Raw genomic sequence first — 17,338 nt, 5'->3', positions numbered from 1 at the left:
ATCAGCGGCCTCCAACCGGAATCAACTTGGGGCTCCAGTCGCAGAGCCTGCGGACTCACCATCGCGGAGCTGGCCGACTTTGGAGTGCGGAGCGCTGTGGTGGCGCGCGGCTGCGACCCGGGCTTTGGAGGCTCCGGCCGCAAGCCCTGTGGACGGTAACATCGGGAGCTCACAGGTCCCTGGTGGGAGACTGCTTTTCGGAGCTCCCGCAATGGCTAATTTCGCCCGCCCGAATCGAGGGGTTTAAATCGACCCGGAGCGGGGCCTTACATCGCCCAGCGCGGCTTAAACGGCCGTGGGACTTATCATCGCCCGCGGGGGGGCTCCAACATCCAACATCAAGAGCCTCGATCAGCTCGATGCAGCAGTTTGGCTGCTTGACTGCGGGAGAAGAATAAGAACAGAGAACAGGGAAGAGATAAGACTTTTGCCTTCCATCACAGTGAGGAGGTGTTTGGGGATTCGCTGTGATGGATGTTTGTGTGGAATTGTGTTAATTGTGTGTTTTTTTGTTGTTGTTGTTATGACTGCAGTAACGTGATTTTGATTGAACTTATGTTCAAATGACAATAAACGGTAATATGATTCTGATTCTGATTCTGAAGTGCAGGGAATAGAGGAATATGGTCCATGCAGGGGCAAATGAGATCATGCCCTATGTTCAGCATAATTACTGTGGGCCAAAAGGTCTGTTACTGTGCTATCGTTCTATGTTCTAATAAAGACATTATCATATGCAAAACAAAAGAATGATACAAGATTGTCCCTCGTGCATAGGGTAGAACTAGTGTACGGGTGATCACTGGTCAGTGTGGACTTGGTGGGCTGTTTATACACAAACAACATTTCCCCTAGTGTGTAGGATAGTGTAGGCATGCGGGATGATCACCAGCTGCGTGGTGGGCAGAAGGGCCTGTTTCCGTGCTGTATCTCTAACGTCTGGTGCAGATGTGGGCCATTAGTAATTCTTTCAAATCCCTTGAGTATGGTCGATATTAGAGCTGCTGGGCTGAAATCATTGAAACAGATCACTTTATTTTTTCTTAAGAACTGAAGTGATTGATTTTTCCTTGAAGCAGATTCTGATTGACTTTAGTTTAACCGAGTTACAGTCAATAGCTATTGTCCGTGTGCTATCCAGTTAAAGAAAAGACTATCCATGAATGTTACTCTTCCGGTATCTTGAAAAGGTGACTAAGACGTGGCCAATTTGCAGCGGTACCAGCAGAACATTCATCGCCTAGAATTAATCCTAAATGTATTTCTTCTTAATCCTGAATTCTATATGTGTTCGTGTTCGTGCTGATTCTAAATAAGACCTTTGAGATGCTACAAAGGTTCCTACACAAATGAAGCACATTTTGTGTGCTAATTCACATACTAATATTTCTTCTGCAAATTTATAAATGGGAAAATCCTTCTTGCTTTACACTGATGTTATTGCGTCAGGTGCACTGTGGAGATTAGCAATTATTGATTCATTCAATTTATGAATTTTGCGTTTGACAGTAATTGTAAGTTCTGACCACAGCTATCTGCCAAAATATAATCCTTCATGCATCACATCCTAAATAGTCATTTAGATGCTGTTTTATACCAAAGATAGTGGAGTAACGCTGGAGTAACTCAGCGGCTCAGGCAGCATCTCTGGAGAAAATGCATCCTCACTGGATCCACGTCTTTACCTCAGTTGCCTATCGCTACAAAACTCTTCCACAGCTTGCTTCATTGTTCCTGCCAGCTTATTGCTCAGCTCACAGAGACATTAGCATAATGAGACCCGGGGAGTAGAGGAGGTGTAGGTGAGTGAGTGCAGAAAGGTTTTATGGAAGGATGGACGATCTGTAACCTGGAGCCTAATCACAAACTTTCACCATATTTTCAAGCCACGGGTTTTTGGTGTTTTGGCAGATTGCCCCGTTTCCCTCTCCTGTTTGCTCTTATCGGGCCATTTCTTTCTGCACGTTATTCCACAGCCCCCCTTGCAGCATCAGTCCTTGTGTCAGTTTATCACATGGTCTCCACCAACACAGAGCTCTCCATTTATACAGGAATTGCTGGAAATACTCATCTGGGAAGGACAGATTGAACATAGGTTGTTTAAAAACTGTTCGTCTTGCATTTCCGAAGAAAAATAACCTAGGTTAAGTCTTAAGGGCCTGTCCCATGAGCACGTGACTGCATGCGGCAAGCGCGACCAAACCGGAAGCGGGGGCCGTGCGGAGGTCGAGTAATCCCGTATGAGTTGACGTGAAGTTCGAGCGAAGTCCGCGGTAAGTTTGCGCTAGGCGTACGCCGTCAAGACGCTGCGTACAGCGTCGAGACGCTGCGCACGCCCATCGAGGCACTGCGTACGGCCTCAAAGCCGTTGCCGCGCGGAATTTTTGAATAGTGTCAGTTTTTCGGAGCCCCGCGCGATGTCGGGACCAGCTCCGCACAACTCCATACGGCTCCGGCGATCGAAGTGGGACCGGCCCCACGAGGCCGTACGGCTCAAGCGACCACGTTAGGTGAAGCTTGCCGCATGCAGTCGCATGCTCGTGGGACAGGCCCTTTAGAGTTTCTCTTGACTGATGCTGCCTGGCCTATTGAGTTTTTCTACTTTATTGAATGAAAAACATTTTGAAACAGCATTCATGATATTTTTATCGATTGAAACTGTTTCTTTCAGCAAATGCAGGTTGGTCTTTGGTGCAATACCTGAATACATCAATTTTGGAATTGTGGCCCATTGGCTGACTGGTCAATTTAATGGACCTGCAGGTTTAGTAAATTGTCCTTTGGGTGCAGGATAGAACTAGTATATGGGTGATTGTTGTTCAGCACAGACTCGCTGGGCCAAAGGGTCTGTTTCCACGCTGCATCTCTAAACTAAACTAAATGGGCCATGAATAATTAGAAGGATTTTCTTAAACTTCAAAGTAGCACTTTACCTGAATTTATTCACGATGTGAAAGTTAGAGTTCAAAACAGGCAAAATATATCTCTGAACCGGGCAGCTAATCAACTGTGAGGCAACAATGCAGTCCCTGATTCAGATTTACTCAGGTAATGGATTGTCAGCAGAGATTTCACGAGAAGACGACAAATTAAATTTACCATGTCAAGAAACAGAAACAGATATTAGGCCCCTGACTGTCTGAAGAAGGGCCTCAATCCGAAACATCACCTATTCCTTTTCTCTAGAGATGCTGTCTGACCCGCTGAGTTACTTTTGCGTCTATCTTCGGTTTAAACCAGCATCTGCAGTTCCTTCCTACACAACAGAAATTGATCAAATCTATAAAGACTGTAATCAATCACATGTTTTAACATTACATTACATTTTTTACATTTAAATTGTACGCATTTTCAAATAAATGTACCTGGTATTTCAGTGAATAAAACTCTTACTGTCCATAAACAATTAATAAATGTTACCACCTGACAAAGGGTTTGATATCAAGTTGACCTTTACACAGAAAAGTCTTGGGTATTTCCAAGAATCTTTTGCAGGCAATAAGGCATGAATATGATGCAAACACACTTAATCAATTAAATTAACTCCATCCCGCCCCCTTCCCAGTTCTCCCACCAGTCTCACTGTCTCCGACTACATATTATCACTGTACCGCCCACTCCCCTGATATCAGTCTGAAGAAGGGTCTTGACCCAAAACGTTACTCATTCCTTCCCTCTAGAGATGCTGCCTGTCCCGCTGAGTTACTGCAGCATTTTGTGTCTATCTTAAACTAAACATACCCTGTTATGTTTGAAATTCCACATGTGAAACTGCTTCCATTATTCCAAGGGTGCATTTCGATCAGGGACAGGAAAACCTTGCACCAATGCTTTTTGTCTTATTGCCAGCATAAGATACTTGGGATCACCTCACACTTCTCCAGTGTGAAACCCAAATCATCCTGGACTCCAAACGCCTGGCCTAAAGGGGCGGCACGGCGGTGCAGATGTAGAGCTGCTGCCTCACAGCACCAGAGAACCTGGTTCAATCCTGACTACGGGTGCTGTCTGTACGGAGTTTGTATATTCTCCCAGTGCCCGCATGAGTTTTCTCTGATATCTTCAGTTTCACACTCCAAAGACATACAGGTTTGTGAGTTAATTTGCATAGTATAATTGTAAATGGTCCCCAGTGTGTGTAGGATAGTGTTAGTGTCTGGGGATCGTTGGTCGATGCAGACTCGGTGGGCCTGTTTCCACGCTGTATCTCTAAAATAAAATAAACTAAACTAAACTAAATGATGACAAGGCCTCCAATGACTTACTGAGCAAGATCCATCCTGAAATTCCTTTTAGGTGGTATTTAGTATTCTGGCAGCCAGCAAAATCTCATTTGGCTATCAGACTATTAAATACCACCTAAGAATTAAATAAATACAGTTCTCTTAATTTTACATCATTGATGTTTCATAAAATAATTAAAACATTTACCAGCCCTTGACAGATATGACACCCACTATTGACCAGAAAGTCTATGTCTTTCACATTGATTACTTGTACAACTTTAAAATTGTTGTTATCTAATAAATTTGATCATTCTGAATGGAGCAGTGGACATTTACAATTTGGAAGAAGGGTCTCGACCCGAAATGTCACCTATTCCTTCTCTCCAGAGATGCTGCCTGGCTCGCTGAGTTACTCCAGCTTTTTATGTCTATCTTTACCAACAAAGATTTGTTTAGTGTGCTTCATGGAATCCGTTGAATATGTCTTTTGAGGTTATGGAAGTTTGACTTGTCATGAGAAGGCCTCTTCACTTTTTAATTCTCTGTATTATTTTGAAGCCTATCACAGAAAATGTGACAGGGCCCAAATTAAACACAATTCCACCTAGGTTACCATTGTTTTTGAAGCAGAGTATTTTTTTTTTTTTTATATTTGTTTAAAATAATAATCCCCTGTTGTTTTATTGCATGGATCATCAAAAATAAATAGCAGTGACAAGTTAACAAAAGCAAGAGCAATTGGAAACGAAATAAATAGACATTACCAATTAGTAATCTATCACATTTAGGCACCGGCACTTAAACAACAGGTGACATGGCTTCGATGTTGACATGTCAAATTGAACTGAAGTGATCCATTTAAAGCCAGAAATAGCAAGGAAACCAAATGTAACAACACAGTTGATGCAAGACTATCATTATTCCCACATTTACATCTGTGGACAAATATTAAAGCAACAACTCACATGTTAAAGGCTTGATCTGTTACTTTGAGAATTTCACTTTGTTAAAGTACAGATAAATATTCACCATTGTATGAAATAGCATTCTCAATGAAACAAAAGCTTGTCCACCCAAGATTAGGGAAGACTAGCCTAAGGATTGGAGATGAGCACCCATTAGCTGTGTGTAAATTGTACACAGAAGCCATGCCATGTGATGACACGCATTTCTAACGGGTATCCTACCCTTTGGAGAAATAGACTTCTTAACTCAACCGTAGTTGCTCTGATATTTTACAGATATCGCTCAGCAATAAATCAAGCAAAATCAGTCACCGACTGACATCGTTTTAAACACCACTTGTTTCTATTTGCATGTGTCTGCCAGAGTTCCCAATAATACTCATTTATTTTACAGCTCACAATGTTTATTCCAACCATTGAAAGACATCGTTAATACGCATCTACTCTGGTGTACGGGTGAAGCATGGGCCTGTCGTACGAGATAAGGGATTCCCATCATGAGGCTAGTTTAGATTTTAGTTTAGTTTAGTTCATAGATACAGCGCAGAAACAGGCCCTTCGGCCCACCGAGTATGCACCGACCAGCGAACCCCGCACATTAACACTATCCTACACACACTAGGGACAATTTACACGTATACCAAGACAATTTACCTACAAACCTGTACGTCTTTGGAGTGTGGGAGGAAACTGAAGATCTCGGAGAAAACCCATGTGGTCAGAGAGGAGAACGTACAAACTCCGTACAGACAGCATCCAAAGTCAGGATTGAACCCGGGTCTGCGGCTTTGCAAGTGCTGTAAGGCAGCAACTCTCCAGCTGCGCCACTGTGCTGTATTTGAAGGAGCAGTATGAATCCAGACTGATTACGTGTGTCCCATTGACTTATCTACATCATTTCTGAGTGATATTGAGATTAGTCCTTTGGATTTTGACTCACTTTCCATGGAGCCAGGCAGCAAAGATGTGGCAGCTATGTTTCCTGCAGCAGGTGTTCCCCATAGATCAGACTTTAATGCAGCAATCAGCCTGGAAACCACCTGAACGTTCTTCAATTGCTTTTATGCAGCATTCATTCAAGTTAACAAAAAAGGTGAAATTATATGGAAGTAGTAGTTTGTGATAAAAGCAAACAACAGAGGCAATTTTGTCAAAGGGAACAAGTGTTTTCCACAAACATTACTTTAGGATAAAAAGGAATTTTATCAAAGTTATTTGTTAGGCTCTAACTTTAAATTGCGTGGCAAAAAATGACTGGAATACATAGGAAGGAACTGCAGATGCTGTTTTACACGGCAGTTAGACTCAATATACTGGAGAAATAAAACGGGCCAGGCAGCATCTCTGGTGAGAAGGAATGGGTGATGTTTCAGGTCGAGAAGGGTCTCAACCCAAAACGTCACCCAGCATATTGTGTCTATCATCCCTCCACAAATGATGTCTGACCTGCCGAGATAATCCAGCACTTTGTGAGTTGGATAGTCATATAGTCATAATCCAGCATTTTGTGTCTATCGACTGGAATGCATACTTTTGTAGAAAATCTTTCTTTCCCAATATGCTATGTTTCTGTTCAATCTTTTCTTGTTTACTTTCCTGCTTTCTCCACCTTCCTCTGGTTCCAAGGCTATCCGACGGCTGAATGACATTTTTCCATAATAATATTCCATGGATTCCAAAGTCACATCAAGTCTATTTGAATGCTACCCAATGTACTTCTGATACTCTTACTAAAACTGAAATAATTTTTCCAAGAATATCTGAAGCACCCTTGTTACTTTGCCTGATAGCTAGAATATTATGAAAAGACAGTAATAGTTTTGAGATACCTTGATCAGTACCTTGGTGGCAAATAATTCCAAGGATGCCTTTGCATTCAGACAACGGCAGCTGACAAATTATTGGAATATGCTTCCATAACTTCCTAAGTTGTTGTCAATTGAGACATTATTTTATTGATATCAAGTTTTTCATAGCATGATTTAAAGAGCATTAGTTTTGCTCTGTATATCGTATATATATATATATATATATATATATATATATATATATATATATATATATTATACTAGACTAAGTGGGACCCGTTGGGTCCCATGTTCACACGGGAGGGCTGGTCCCCCGACGCAATATTCCACCTCTCCACCAATTCCAATATTGGTGGCCAGTAGGGGGGCTTTCTGGAGCGCTGGTATGGGTTCTTGGGGTGGCAGCTCAGTCCCTCAAGCCTGATCTGCTGGCAGCTCACTCACGACTGGTGGGCTGGCAGTTGACTCATGGCTATTCCTTGAAATTCCATTTCAAGCAGGGTGCAAGGCCACCAAATTCAGATCCATTTTCCTACCATTTCAAGCAGGGTGCAAAGCCACCAAATTCAAGTGCAGTTTCTTACCACCTTGAGCAGGGTGCAAGGCCACCGAATTCAAGTGCAGTTTCCTACCACTTCAAGCAGGGTGCAAGGCCACCGAATTCAAGTGCAGTTTCCAACCACTTCAAGCAGGGTGCAAGGCCACCAATTTCAAGTGCAGTTTCATACCATTTCAAGCAGGGTGCAAGGCCACCAAATTCAAATGCAGCTTCATACCATTTCATGCAGGGTGAAACCACCATAAAACCACACAAAACACCAAACTCAGTTCAGTAGACATTCAGTGTGTTCAGTTGATTCACAGTTCAGACAGAGTCGTGACCTCTTCCTCCCCCATCATGCAGAGACTGAGCCATACCCACACTTCCGAGTTTTATAACCCCTCCCCCTCCCACCGGAAAAGGTGTGGCCTTCATGGCGTGATTGACAGGAGAGAGATTCTCAACATTTTTTAAACACTAATAACATATTTATTTTTCATTGATGGGAAGAATTCTCTGTACCTGCTGAGGGGACTGAGTAAGATGGCCAAAAATCACAGCCGTAAGTAGTAGCGTTTTATCTAAAATCAATATTCAGTGCAAACAGGAAGTAATTGCATTTGCAGTAGTGCCTTTTAACTTCAAGCCAAAGCACCCAAACTGCAATTTGCAGTAAGTAGTGCCTTTTAACTTCAAGCCAAAGCACCCATGCCACCATTTGCAGTAAGTAGTGCCTTTTAACTTCAAGCCAAAGCACCCAAGCCACCATTTGCAGTAAGTAGTGCCTTTTAACTTCAAGCCAAAGTACCCAAGCCACCATTTACAGTACCTTTCAACTTCAAGCCAAAGCACCCAAGCCACCATTTGGATTAAGTAGTGCCTTTCAACTTCAAGCCAAAGCACCCAAGCCACCATTTGCAGTAAGTAGTGCCTTTCAACTTCAAGCCAAAGCACCCAACCCACCATTTGCAGTAAGTAGTGCCTTTCAACTTCAAGCCAAAGCACCCAAGCCACCATTTGCAGTAAGTAGTGCCTTTCAAGTTCAACCCAAAGCACCCAAGCCACCATTTGCAGTAAGTAGCGTCGTTCTCTCGGAAATCGCAGCACAGTGGGCCAAAAGCGGTCAAGATCAGACTTTTATTAATATAGATATATATGTGTGTGTATGTATGTATGTACTCACACACACATATAGATAAATATTGAAGTCAACATCAGTTAATGCATTTGTCGTCTTTGTGAACATAAGAGCATATGCCACACTGCACCACCAATCATTGTGATCATGGCTGATCATCTCCAATCAATAACCCGTGCCTGCCTTCTCCCCATATCCCTTGATTCCACTAGCCCCTAGAGCTCTATCTAACTCTCTCTTAAATCCATCCAGTCATTTGGCCTCCACTGCCCTCTGTGGCAGGGAATTCCACAAATTCACAACTCTCTGGGTGAAAAGCGTTTTTCTCACCTCAGTCTTAAATGGCCTCCCCTTTATTCTAAGAATGTGGCTCCTGGTTCTGGACTCGCCCAACATTGGGAACATTTTTCCTGCATCTAGCTTGTCCAGTCCTTTTATAATTTTATATGTTTCTATAAGATGCCCCCTCATCTTCCTAAACTCCAGTGAATACAAACCTAGTCTTTTCAATCTTTCCTCATATGACAGTCCCGCCATCCCAGGGATCAATCTCGTGAACCTACGCTGCACTGCCTCAATCACAAGGATGTCCTTCCTCAAATTAGGAGACCAAAACTGTACACAATACTCCAGATGTGATCTTACCTGAGCCCTATACAACTGCAGAAGAACCTCTTTACTCCTTTACCCCCCATCAGTCTGAAGAAGGGTTTCGGCCCGAAACGTCGCCTATTTCCTTCGCTCCATAGATGCTGCTGCACCCGCTGAGTTTCTCCAGCATTTTTGTGTACCCTCTTTACTCCTATACTGAAATACTCTTGTTATGAAGGCCAACATTCCATTAGCTTTCTTCATTGCCTGCTGTACCTGCACGCCAACTTTCAGTGACCGGTGTACAAGGGCACCCAGGTCTCGCTGTACCTCCCCCTCACCTAACTTAACCCCATTGAGATAATAATCTGCCTCCTTGTTTTTGCTGCCAAAGTGGATAACCTCACATTTATCTATATTATACTGCATCTGCCCACTCACTCAACCTGTCCAGGTCACCTTGCAACCTCCTAACGTCCTCTTCACAGTTCACACTGCCATCCAGCTTTGTGTCATCCACAAAATTATGGATTATTCGGATGGTTTGACTGCCCCGACCACGGGAGAACAAGAGGAAGATGATGAACTTTATTGTCTTCCATCACAGTGAAGAATATGGAATCCACTGTGATGGATGTTTATGTTAACTGTTATTTTATGTGGGTGTGTGTCTCATTGCTTTTCACTTAGTATGGTTGTATGGTAACTCAAATTTCACTGTACATTAACTGGTGCATGTGACAATAAACTGGCCTTGACCTTGAAACCTTATATATTTAAGTGTGTGTTATTGTGTTAACATGGTTAATGTTAAGTATGAATGTCATTGCCGGTACATATGACAATTCAAGACCATGGATTCTTGATCTTGCCTACAGTCTATGTTGGTTAGTTTATGTATATGATCAGTTCAGTTCAGTTTAGTTTATTGTCATGTGTAACGAGGTACAGTGAAAAGCTTTTGTTGCGTACTATCCAATCAGTGGAAAGACAACGCCTGTTGTCTACAACACATAAAGCACGTCTGAAACACATGAATAAAATTATCAAGTATGTAGTTCAGTTTGGTTAATTATCACGTGTAACGAGGTACAGTGAAAAGGTTTTGTTGTGTGCTATGCTGTCAGCGGAAAGACAATACATGATAGGTATTAGTGCAAGGTAACGCCAGCAATGCCCGATCAAGGATAGCCTGAGGGTCACCAATGATGTACATAGTAGTTCAGGACTGCTCTCTAGTTGTGCTAGGGTGATTCAGTTGCCTGATAACAGCTGGGAAGAAACTGTCCCTGAATCTGGAGGTGTGCATTTTCACACTTCCATTTCTTTTGCCCAATGGGAGAGGGGAGAAGAGGGAGTGTCAGAGGAGAAGAGGGTGCCCGAGGTTATGGGAGGAAGGCAGGAGAATGGGGTTGGGAGGGAGAGGTAGATCAGCCATGTTTGAATGGTGGAGTAGACATGATGGGCCGAATGGCCTAATCCTGCTCCTATCATTTATGATCTTATGAGTGACCAGGGTGCGACTCGTCCTTGATTATGTTGCTGGCCTTGCCGAGGCAGCGTGAGGTATAAATGGAGTCAATGGGAGGAAGGTACACAAAATTGCTGGGGAAACTCAGCAGGTGCAGCAGCATCTATGGAGCGAAGGAAATAGGCGACGTTTCGGGCCAAAACCCTTCTTCAGACTGATGGGGGGTGGGGGGGGGAAAGAAAGAAGGAAAAGGGGAGGAGGAGGAGGAGCCCGAGGGCGGGCGGATGGGAGGGTGGGAGGAGACAGCTAGAGGGTTAAGGAAGGGGAGGAGACATCAAGGGCTAGCCAAATTGGGAGAATTCAATGTTAATGCCATAAGGACGCAAGGTCCCCAGACGGAATATGAGGTGCTGTTCCTCCAATTTCCGCTGTTGCTCACTCTGGCAATGGAGGAGACCCAGGACAGAGAGGTCGGATTGGGAATGGGAGGGGGAGTTGAAGTGCTGAGCCACCGGGAGGTCAGGTAGGTTATTGCGGACTGAGCGGAGGTGTTCGGCGAAACGATCGCCCAACCTACGCTTGGTCTCACCGATGTAAATCAGCTGACATCTAGAGCAGCGGATGCAGTAGATGAGGTTGGAGGAGATACAGGTGAACCTTTGTCGCACCTGGAACGACTGCTTGGGACCTTGAATGGAGTCGAGGGGGGAGGTGAAGGGACAGGTGTTGCATTTCTTGCGGTTGCAACGGAAAGTGCCCGGGGAGGGTGTGGTGCGGGAGGGAAGGGAAGAATTGACGAGGGAGTTGCGGAGGGACCGGTCTTTGCGGAAGGCAGACATGGGGGGAGATGGGAAGATGTGGCGAGTGGTGGGGTCACGTTGGAGGTGGCGGAAATGGCGGAGGATTATGTGTTGTATTTGCCGGCTGGTGGGGTGAAAGGTGAGGACCAGACGGACTCTGCCCTTGTTGCGTGTGCGGGGATGGGGAGAGAGAGCAGTGTTACGGGGTATGGATGAGACCCTGGTGTGAGCCTCATCTATGGTGGCGGAGGGGAATCCCCGTTCCCTGAAGAACGAGGACATTTCCGATGCCCTGGTATGAAATGTCTCATCCTGGGAACAGATGCGGCGTAGGCGGAGGAATTGGGAGTAGGGGATGGAGTCTTTACAGGGGGCAGGGTGGGAAGACGTGTAGTCGAGATAGCCATGTGAGTCAGTGGGTTTGTAATGTATGTCGGTCAGGAGTCTGTCCCCTGCGATGGAGATGGTGAGGTCAAGGAATGGTAGGGAAGTGTCGGAAATCGTCCAGGTGTATTGGAGTGCCGGATGGAAGTTGGTGGTGAAGTGGATGAAGTCAGTCAGTTGTGTGTAGGTGCAGGAGGTGGCACCAAAGCAGTCGTCAATGTAACGGAGATAGAGGTCGGGGATGGGGCCCTGGTACGTCTCGAACAAGGATTGTTCAACGTACCCGACAAAGAGGCAGGCGTAGCTGGGGCCCATGCGTGTGCCCATAGCTACGCCTTGTGTTTGGAGGAAATGGGAGGAGTCAAATGTAAAGTTGTTGAGGGTGAGGACCAATTCCGCTAAGTGGAGGAGAGTGTCAGTGGCTGGGTATAGGTTGTTCCTCTGGTCGAGGAAGAACCGGAGGGCTCCGAGGCCATCCTGGTGGGGGATGGAGGTGTAGAGTGACCGGACATCCATGGTGAAGATGAGGGGGTGAGGGCCCAGAGAGTGGAATGCGTGGAGGCGGCGGAGAGTGTCTGAGGTGTCTAGAACATAGGTGGGGAGGGATTTGACCAAGGGGGATAGGATGGAGTCAAGGTATGTGGAGATGAGTTCGGTGGGGCACGAACACGCAGAGACAATGGGTCTGCCGGGAGAGCCGGGTTTGTGGATTTTGGGGAGAAGGTAAAAACGGGCCGTGCAGGGCTGGGGAACGATGAGGTTGGAGGCTTGGTCAGGTAGGGCGTGGGAATTGATGAAGTCGGTGATGGTGCTAGAAATAGTGGCCTGGTGCTCGTCAGTGGGGTCATGGTCCAAGGGTAAGTAGGAGGAGGTGTCCGAGAGTTGGCGCGTGGCCTCAGCTTTGTAGAGATCGGCGCGCCAGACTACCACGGCACCTCCCTTGTCGGCTGGTTTGATGACCCAGTCTGGGTTTTTGCGGAGTGATTCGATGGCAGTGCGTTCAGAGGGGGAAAGATTAGAGTGAGACAGGGGAGTGGAGAAGTTGAGGCGGTTGACGTCGCGGCGGCAGTTCTGAATGAAGAGTTCCAGAACCGGGACTTTATGAGGGGGGTTCCACGAGGAAGGGGTGCGTTGGAGACGGGAAAAGGGGTCATCATTGGGGGGCGAGGACTCCTTCCCATGGAAGTGCGCTGTGAGGCGGAGACGATGGTAGAAGCGCTCCAAGTCATGGTGGGCGCGGAACTCATTGAGATGGGGACGGAGGGGGACAAAGGTCGGACCTCTGCTGAGGACAGACCGTTGGGTGGGGGAGAGGGGGAGGTCAATGGGAGGAAGGTTGCTTTGTGTGATGGTCTGGGCTGCGTACACAATTCTTTGCAATTTCTCGCAGATTCATCAAATATTGCAATCGCCAGAATGTATATTTGTGGCGAATGTGTGCATTGTCTAAAAGTTCTGTAAAAATGATTTGGGATGGATCGTTTAAATTAAATTACAAATTGAATCAAAGGTCTGGGATATTCTTACGGTGATGCTATCTGACAGTGATCTATCATCATTTCATCCCTATTTCAACTTATTCTTCACGAAAATAATTGATTTCTCAGGTTTGTATTCCTGAATATATGAAACCGGTGAATTAAATCACAAAGAAAAATGTTGTTAAAACCAAAGCCAACTGGGTTAATTTACAACTATTGTCATTTTCACATCGTAAGATGCGGGACATTACCCGTGTAAACTCACCACGTGTAAATAGACTTGCTGTGCCTGAAAGAAATAACCTGTGCATATAAAGAGAATTCGCCGTGCCATTTAAACATAAGGCGAGTTTCCAATTAAGATCAGCGCCTGTCGCCATGTTCGGCTTTGATAGTTTTATGTAAATGTCGCGGGCAGAATGCATTTGGGTCATTTTGTAAATGTCTGGATGCACATGGATGCCAGTCCAATGCCTACTTAATGAGCCTAAAGGCGACGGGAATGTTGAATAACGCTCATCATTTTGGTTTGATGGTCTAAAAATGGTAAAGTGTAACATGGAACTGCAGATGCTGGTTTACACTGAAGATAGACACATAATGCTGGAGTAACTCAGCGGGTCAGGCAGCATCTCTGGGGAGAAGGAATGGGTGACGTTTCGGGTTCAGACCGAAGAAGGGTCTCGACCCGTAACTTCTCTCCAGAGATGTTCAAAAGGGAACTGCAGATGCTGGAATATCGAAGGTACACAAAATTGCTGGAGAAACTCAGCGGGTGCAGCAGCATCTATGGAGCGAAGGAAATAGGCGACGTTTCGGGCCGAAACCCTTCTTCAGACTCAGAATGCTGTCTGACTCGCCGAGTTACTCCAGCATTTTGTGTCTAAAAATTGTAACATATTTTGTGACATCCGTACACAATACAGATCCGGCGAAGTTATGCTTCGTAACATTTATTTCCCCACAAAATAACAACTGATAGTAACACTGGTCGAAAGAGATGCTTCAATTTTGGACGTTCAGTCTCGCGTACGTGTGCAATCCCACCCGCAGTTATCAATGAGATCAGCTGGGAGCGAAACTGACCAGAGAGTTTCCAACGTCAGCTGGGACCGATTCCTCCACATCGGCTATGGCCAGGCTCTGCTTTGTATATTTAAAGGCAGTGGGGAAAACACGCGTGCTTCTGAAAATGTCATTCTATGTGAAAGTGAAAACAAATAAATCCTAACAGGTCAGAGAGAGGCCCAGCGCAAAGTGTAGGATCAACGCCTCACATTTCGTTTGGGTAGCTTACACCCCAGCGGTATGAACATTGACTTCTCTAACTTCAAGTAACTCTTGCTCTCCATCCCTCTCCCTTCCCAGTTCGACCAGTCTGCCTTCTCCCCATATCCTCCTGATTACATTGTATCTGTTAGGGTTGCTACCTTCTCCTAGCTAACAATGGTCTACTCTGCATTTACCCTGAGCCACATCTCCTTTGGTGTAAGTAAGTTTATTGGCCAAGTATTCACATACAAGGAATTTGCCTTGGTGCTCCGCCCACAAGTAACAACATGACATACAGTGACAGTTACCAATGACTCAGAAAACACTAAACATTAATAATAATAAGATATTAATGATAAAACACCATTGATCAAGCATGCGAACCAACAAAATACCAGATCAAAGGGAGGCTACAGATTTTTGGCTGTTGAGTAGCGCAACTACTCGTGGATAAAAACTTTTTATGTCTGGCTGTGGCAGCTTTGACAGTCTGGAGTCGCCTTCCAGAGGGAAGTGATACAAAGAGCTTGTGTCCTGGGTGAGAGGGGTCAGAGATGATCTTACCCGCTCGCTTCCTGGCCCTTGCAGTGTACAGCTCATCAATGGAGGGAAGGTTACAGCCAATAAGCTTCTCTGCTGATCGGACGATTCGCTGCAGCCTCCAGGTGGCGTGCTTGGTGGCTGAGCCAAACCAGACAGAGTCGGGGGAGAGGGAGATACAGAGATAAGGAGGTCTCGTTTTCACACCTTGACTTTCCTTATCTCTGTGTCTCCCTCTCCCCTGACTCTCAGCCTGAAGAGGGTATCGAGGGTCACCCATCCCCTTCCTCCAGAGATGCTGCCAGTGCACGGGGAAAGACTCCACTCATCCACTCTCCGAGCACCGCGTCTCCAATCACCTCTTAAACCACAAGCTAAAGCTGCACCATTCATAGAAACATAGCAATAGGTGCAGGTGTAGGCATTCGGCCCTTCGAGCCAGCAAAGCCATTCAATATGATCACGGCTGATCATTTAAAATCCGTACCCCGTTCCTGCTTTTTCCCCATATACCTTGATTCCTTCAGCCCTAAGAACTTTCTCCTTTATAGCGCCCACATTATTTCCATCTTTCATGGAGTTTACACGTTTATTCTACTGACATGTATTTTCAAAGGTTTCAAAGGTATTGCCACATGTACCAACAGACAATAGGTGCAGGAGTAGGCCATTCGGCCCCTCGAGTCAGCACCGCCATTCATGGCTGATCATCCACAATCAGTACTCCGTTCCTGCCTTCTCCTCTTATCCCTTGACTCCGCTATCTTTAAGAGCTCTGTCTAGTCCTCTCTTGAAAGCACCCAGAGAACCGGCCGAGAAAAGGCAGAGAATTCCAGACTCACAACTCTCTGTGTAAAAATTAAGGTACCAATTAAGGTACAGTATTACCCCACAGCAGTGCTAAAAAATGCAACAAGACACACAACTACATAAAAGTTAACACGAACATCCACCACAGCGGATTCCCCACATTCCTCACTGTGATGGAAGGCAAGGATTCACTTCAAAGACCTGAAAACATCGAAATAGTTTGGGAAGCGTTTCAGTGTCACGTTAAAGCCGGACAAGCTGACATTTTACCGGGGGTCTGTAATTCGGGATGTAATTGGCGACTATTGCCAGGGCTAATAATTGCTGTGCAGTCTGCTGGCGCGGCATTTCACCAACACTACACGGTTGTGGGCAGGTATAGATGAACTCACCTGTCTATACTAATGACACAGAGCGTCATGATGGAAGCGGTGCAACAGATCACATCCATGGCGATGAAGACGTTGCAGAAGACTTGCCCGAAGATCCACTGGCCGCCGATCAGGTCGGTGACGATGACAAAGGGCATCACGGCCAAGGCCACCGACAGGTCGGCCAGAGCCAGGGACACGATGAGATAGTTAGAAGGCTGGCGCAGCTTCTTCACGAAACACACCGAGATCATGACCAGGCAGTTGCCAGAGATGGTGAGCAGGGTGAGCATGGACAGAACTGCCCCGATCACCAGCTTCTCCGTGTCTCCGTAAAGCAGGATTTCGGCCCCACACTCGCTGCCATTGTGCATCAGGGAGGCGGTGGCGACTGGCCGGGCGCTTGACGTGGTGTCTTGGGCAACTTGATAAATCTCGGGGTCGGCCGAGCCACGGATCATCATGGGCGGGTTGAGATATTCCAGGGCTGCCCCGGTGGTGTGCCAGCGGACCTTGCTTGTGTGGCTGCCGTTAGTCTCCATCATCAGGTCCCGAATGCCCTCAGTACTTGGTCGCCGCGGTACCTTTGCAGTTCAACATGTCCATACAGCGTGCAGAGCCAATGTACAATGGCCATTCATTGGCCTTGCCTTCGCAGCGCCAATCGCTCCGTAGATTCGCCTTGTAGGACATTCAGTCCATGCAAACAGGTGGGTTCTGCACATCCATCTGCCTGGGGCGTGCCCGCGGCCAAATTCGCCCACCCCATCTCGCTCCCTGGCGTTGCGCTAATTCCCTCCAAAGGCCAGCAATTTGGGATGAAGAGGAAGTCTCTCTTCGGTGTGACATGCACTCCGTGTCGCACCAACATACTGCTGGTGCTGCAAACCAGAGTGAAACAGCCTCGCTGCTTAACGCCAAAGTTAGATGTACAACTCAC

The 17,338-nt window shown here is 46.0% G+C and overlaps 1 protein-coding gene across 1 annotated transcript in view; it reads right to left on the bottom strand.

The window, feature by feature from the left end:
• htr7 (5-hydroxytryptamine receptor 7) overlaps nucleotides 1-17,090 on the bottom strand; it is a 65,021-nt gene extending 47,931 nt beyond the window's left edge. Inside the window, exon 1 of the mRNA XM_033033556.1 lies at nucleotides 16,420-17,090. Within this exon, the coding sequence (XP_032889447.1) occupies nucleotides 16,420-16,943 (524 nt within the window). The 5' untranslated portion in view covers nucleotides 16,944-17,090. The remainder of the gene's footprint in view (nucleotides 1-16,419) is intronic.
• Nucleotides 17,091-17,338: the final 248 nt, after the last annotated feature.

This window comes from Amblyraja radiata, chromosome 15 (assembly GCF_010909765.2).
Source record: "Amblyraja radiata isolate CabotCenter1 chromosome 15, sAmbRad1.1.pri, whole genome shotgun sequence".
Lineage (NCBI taxonomy): Eukaryota > Metazoa > Chordata > Chondrichthyes > Rajiformes > Rajidae > Amblyraja > Amblyraja radiata.
This window is presented reverse-complemented; position numbering and strand designations above follow the sequence as displayed.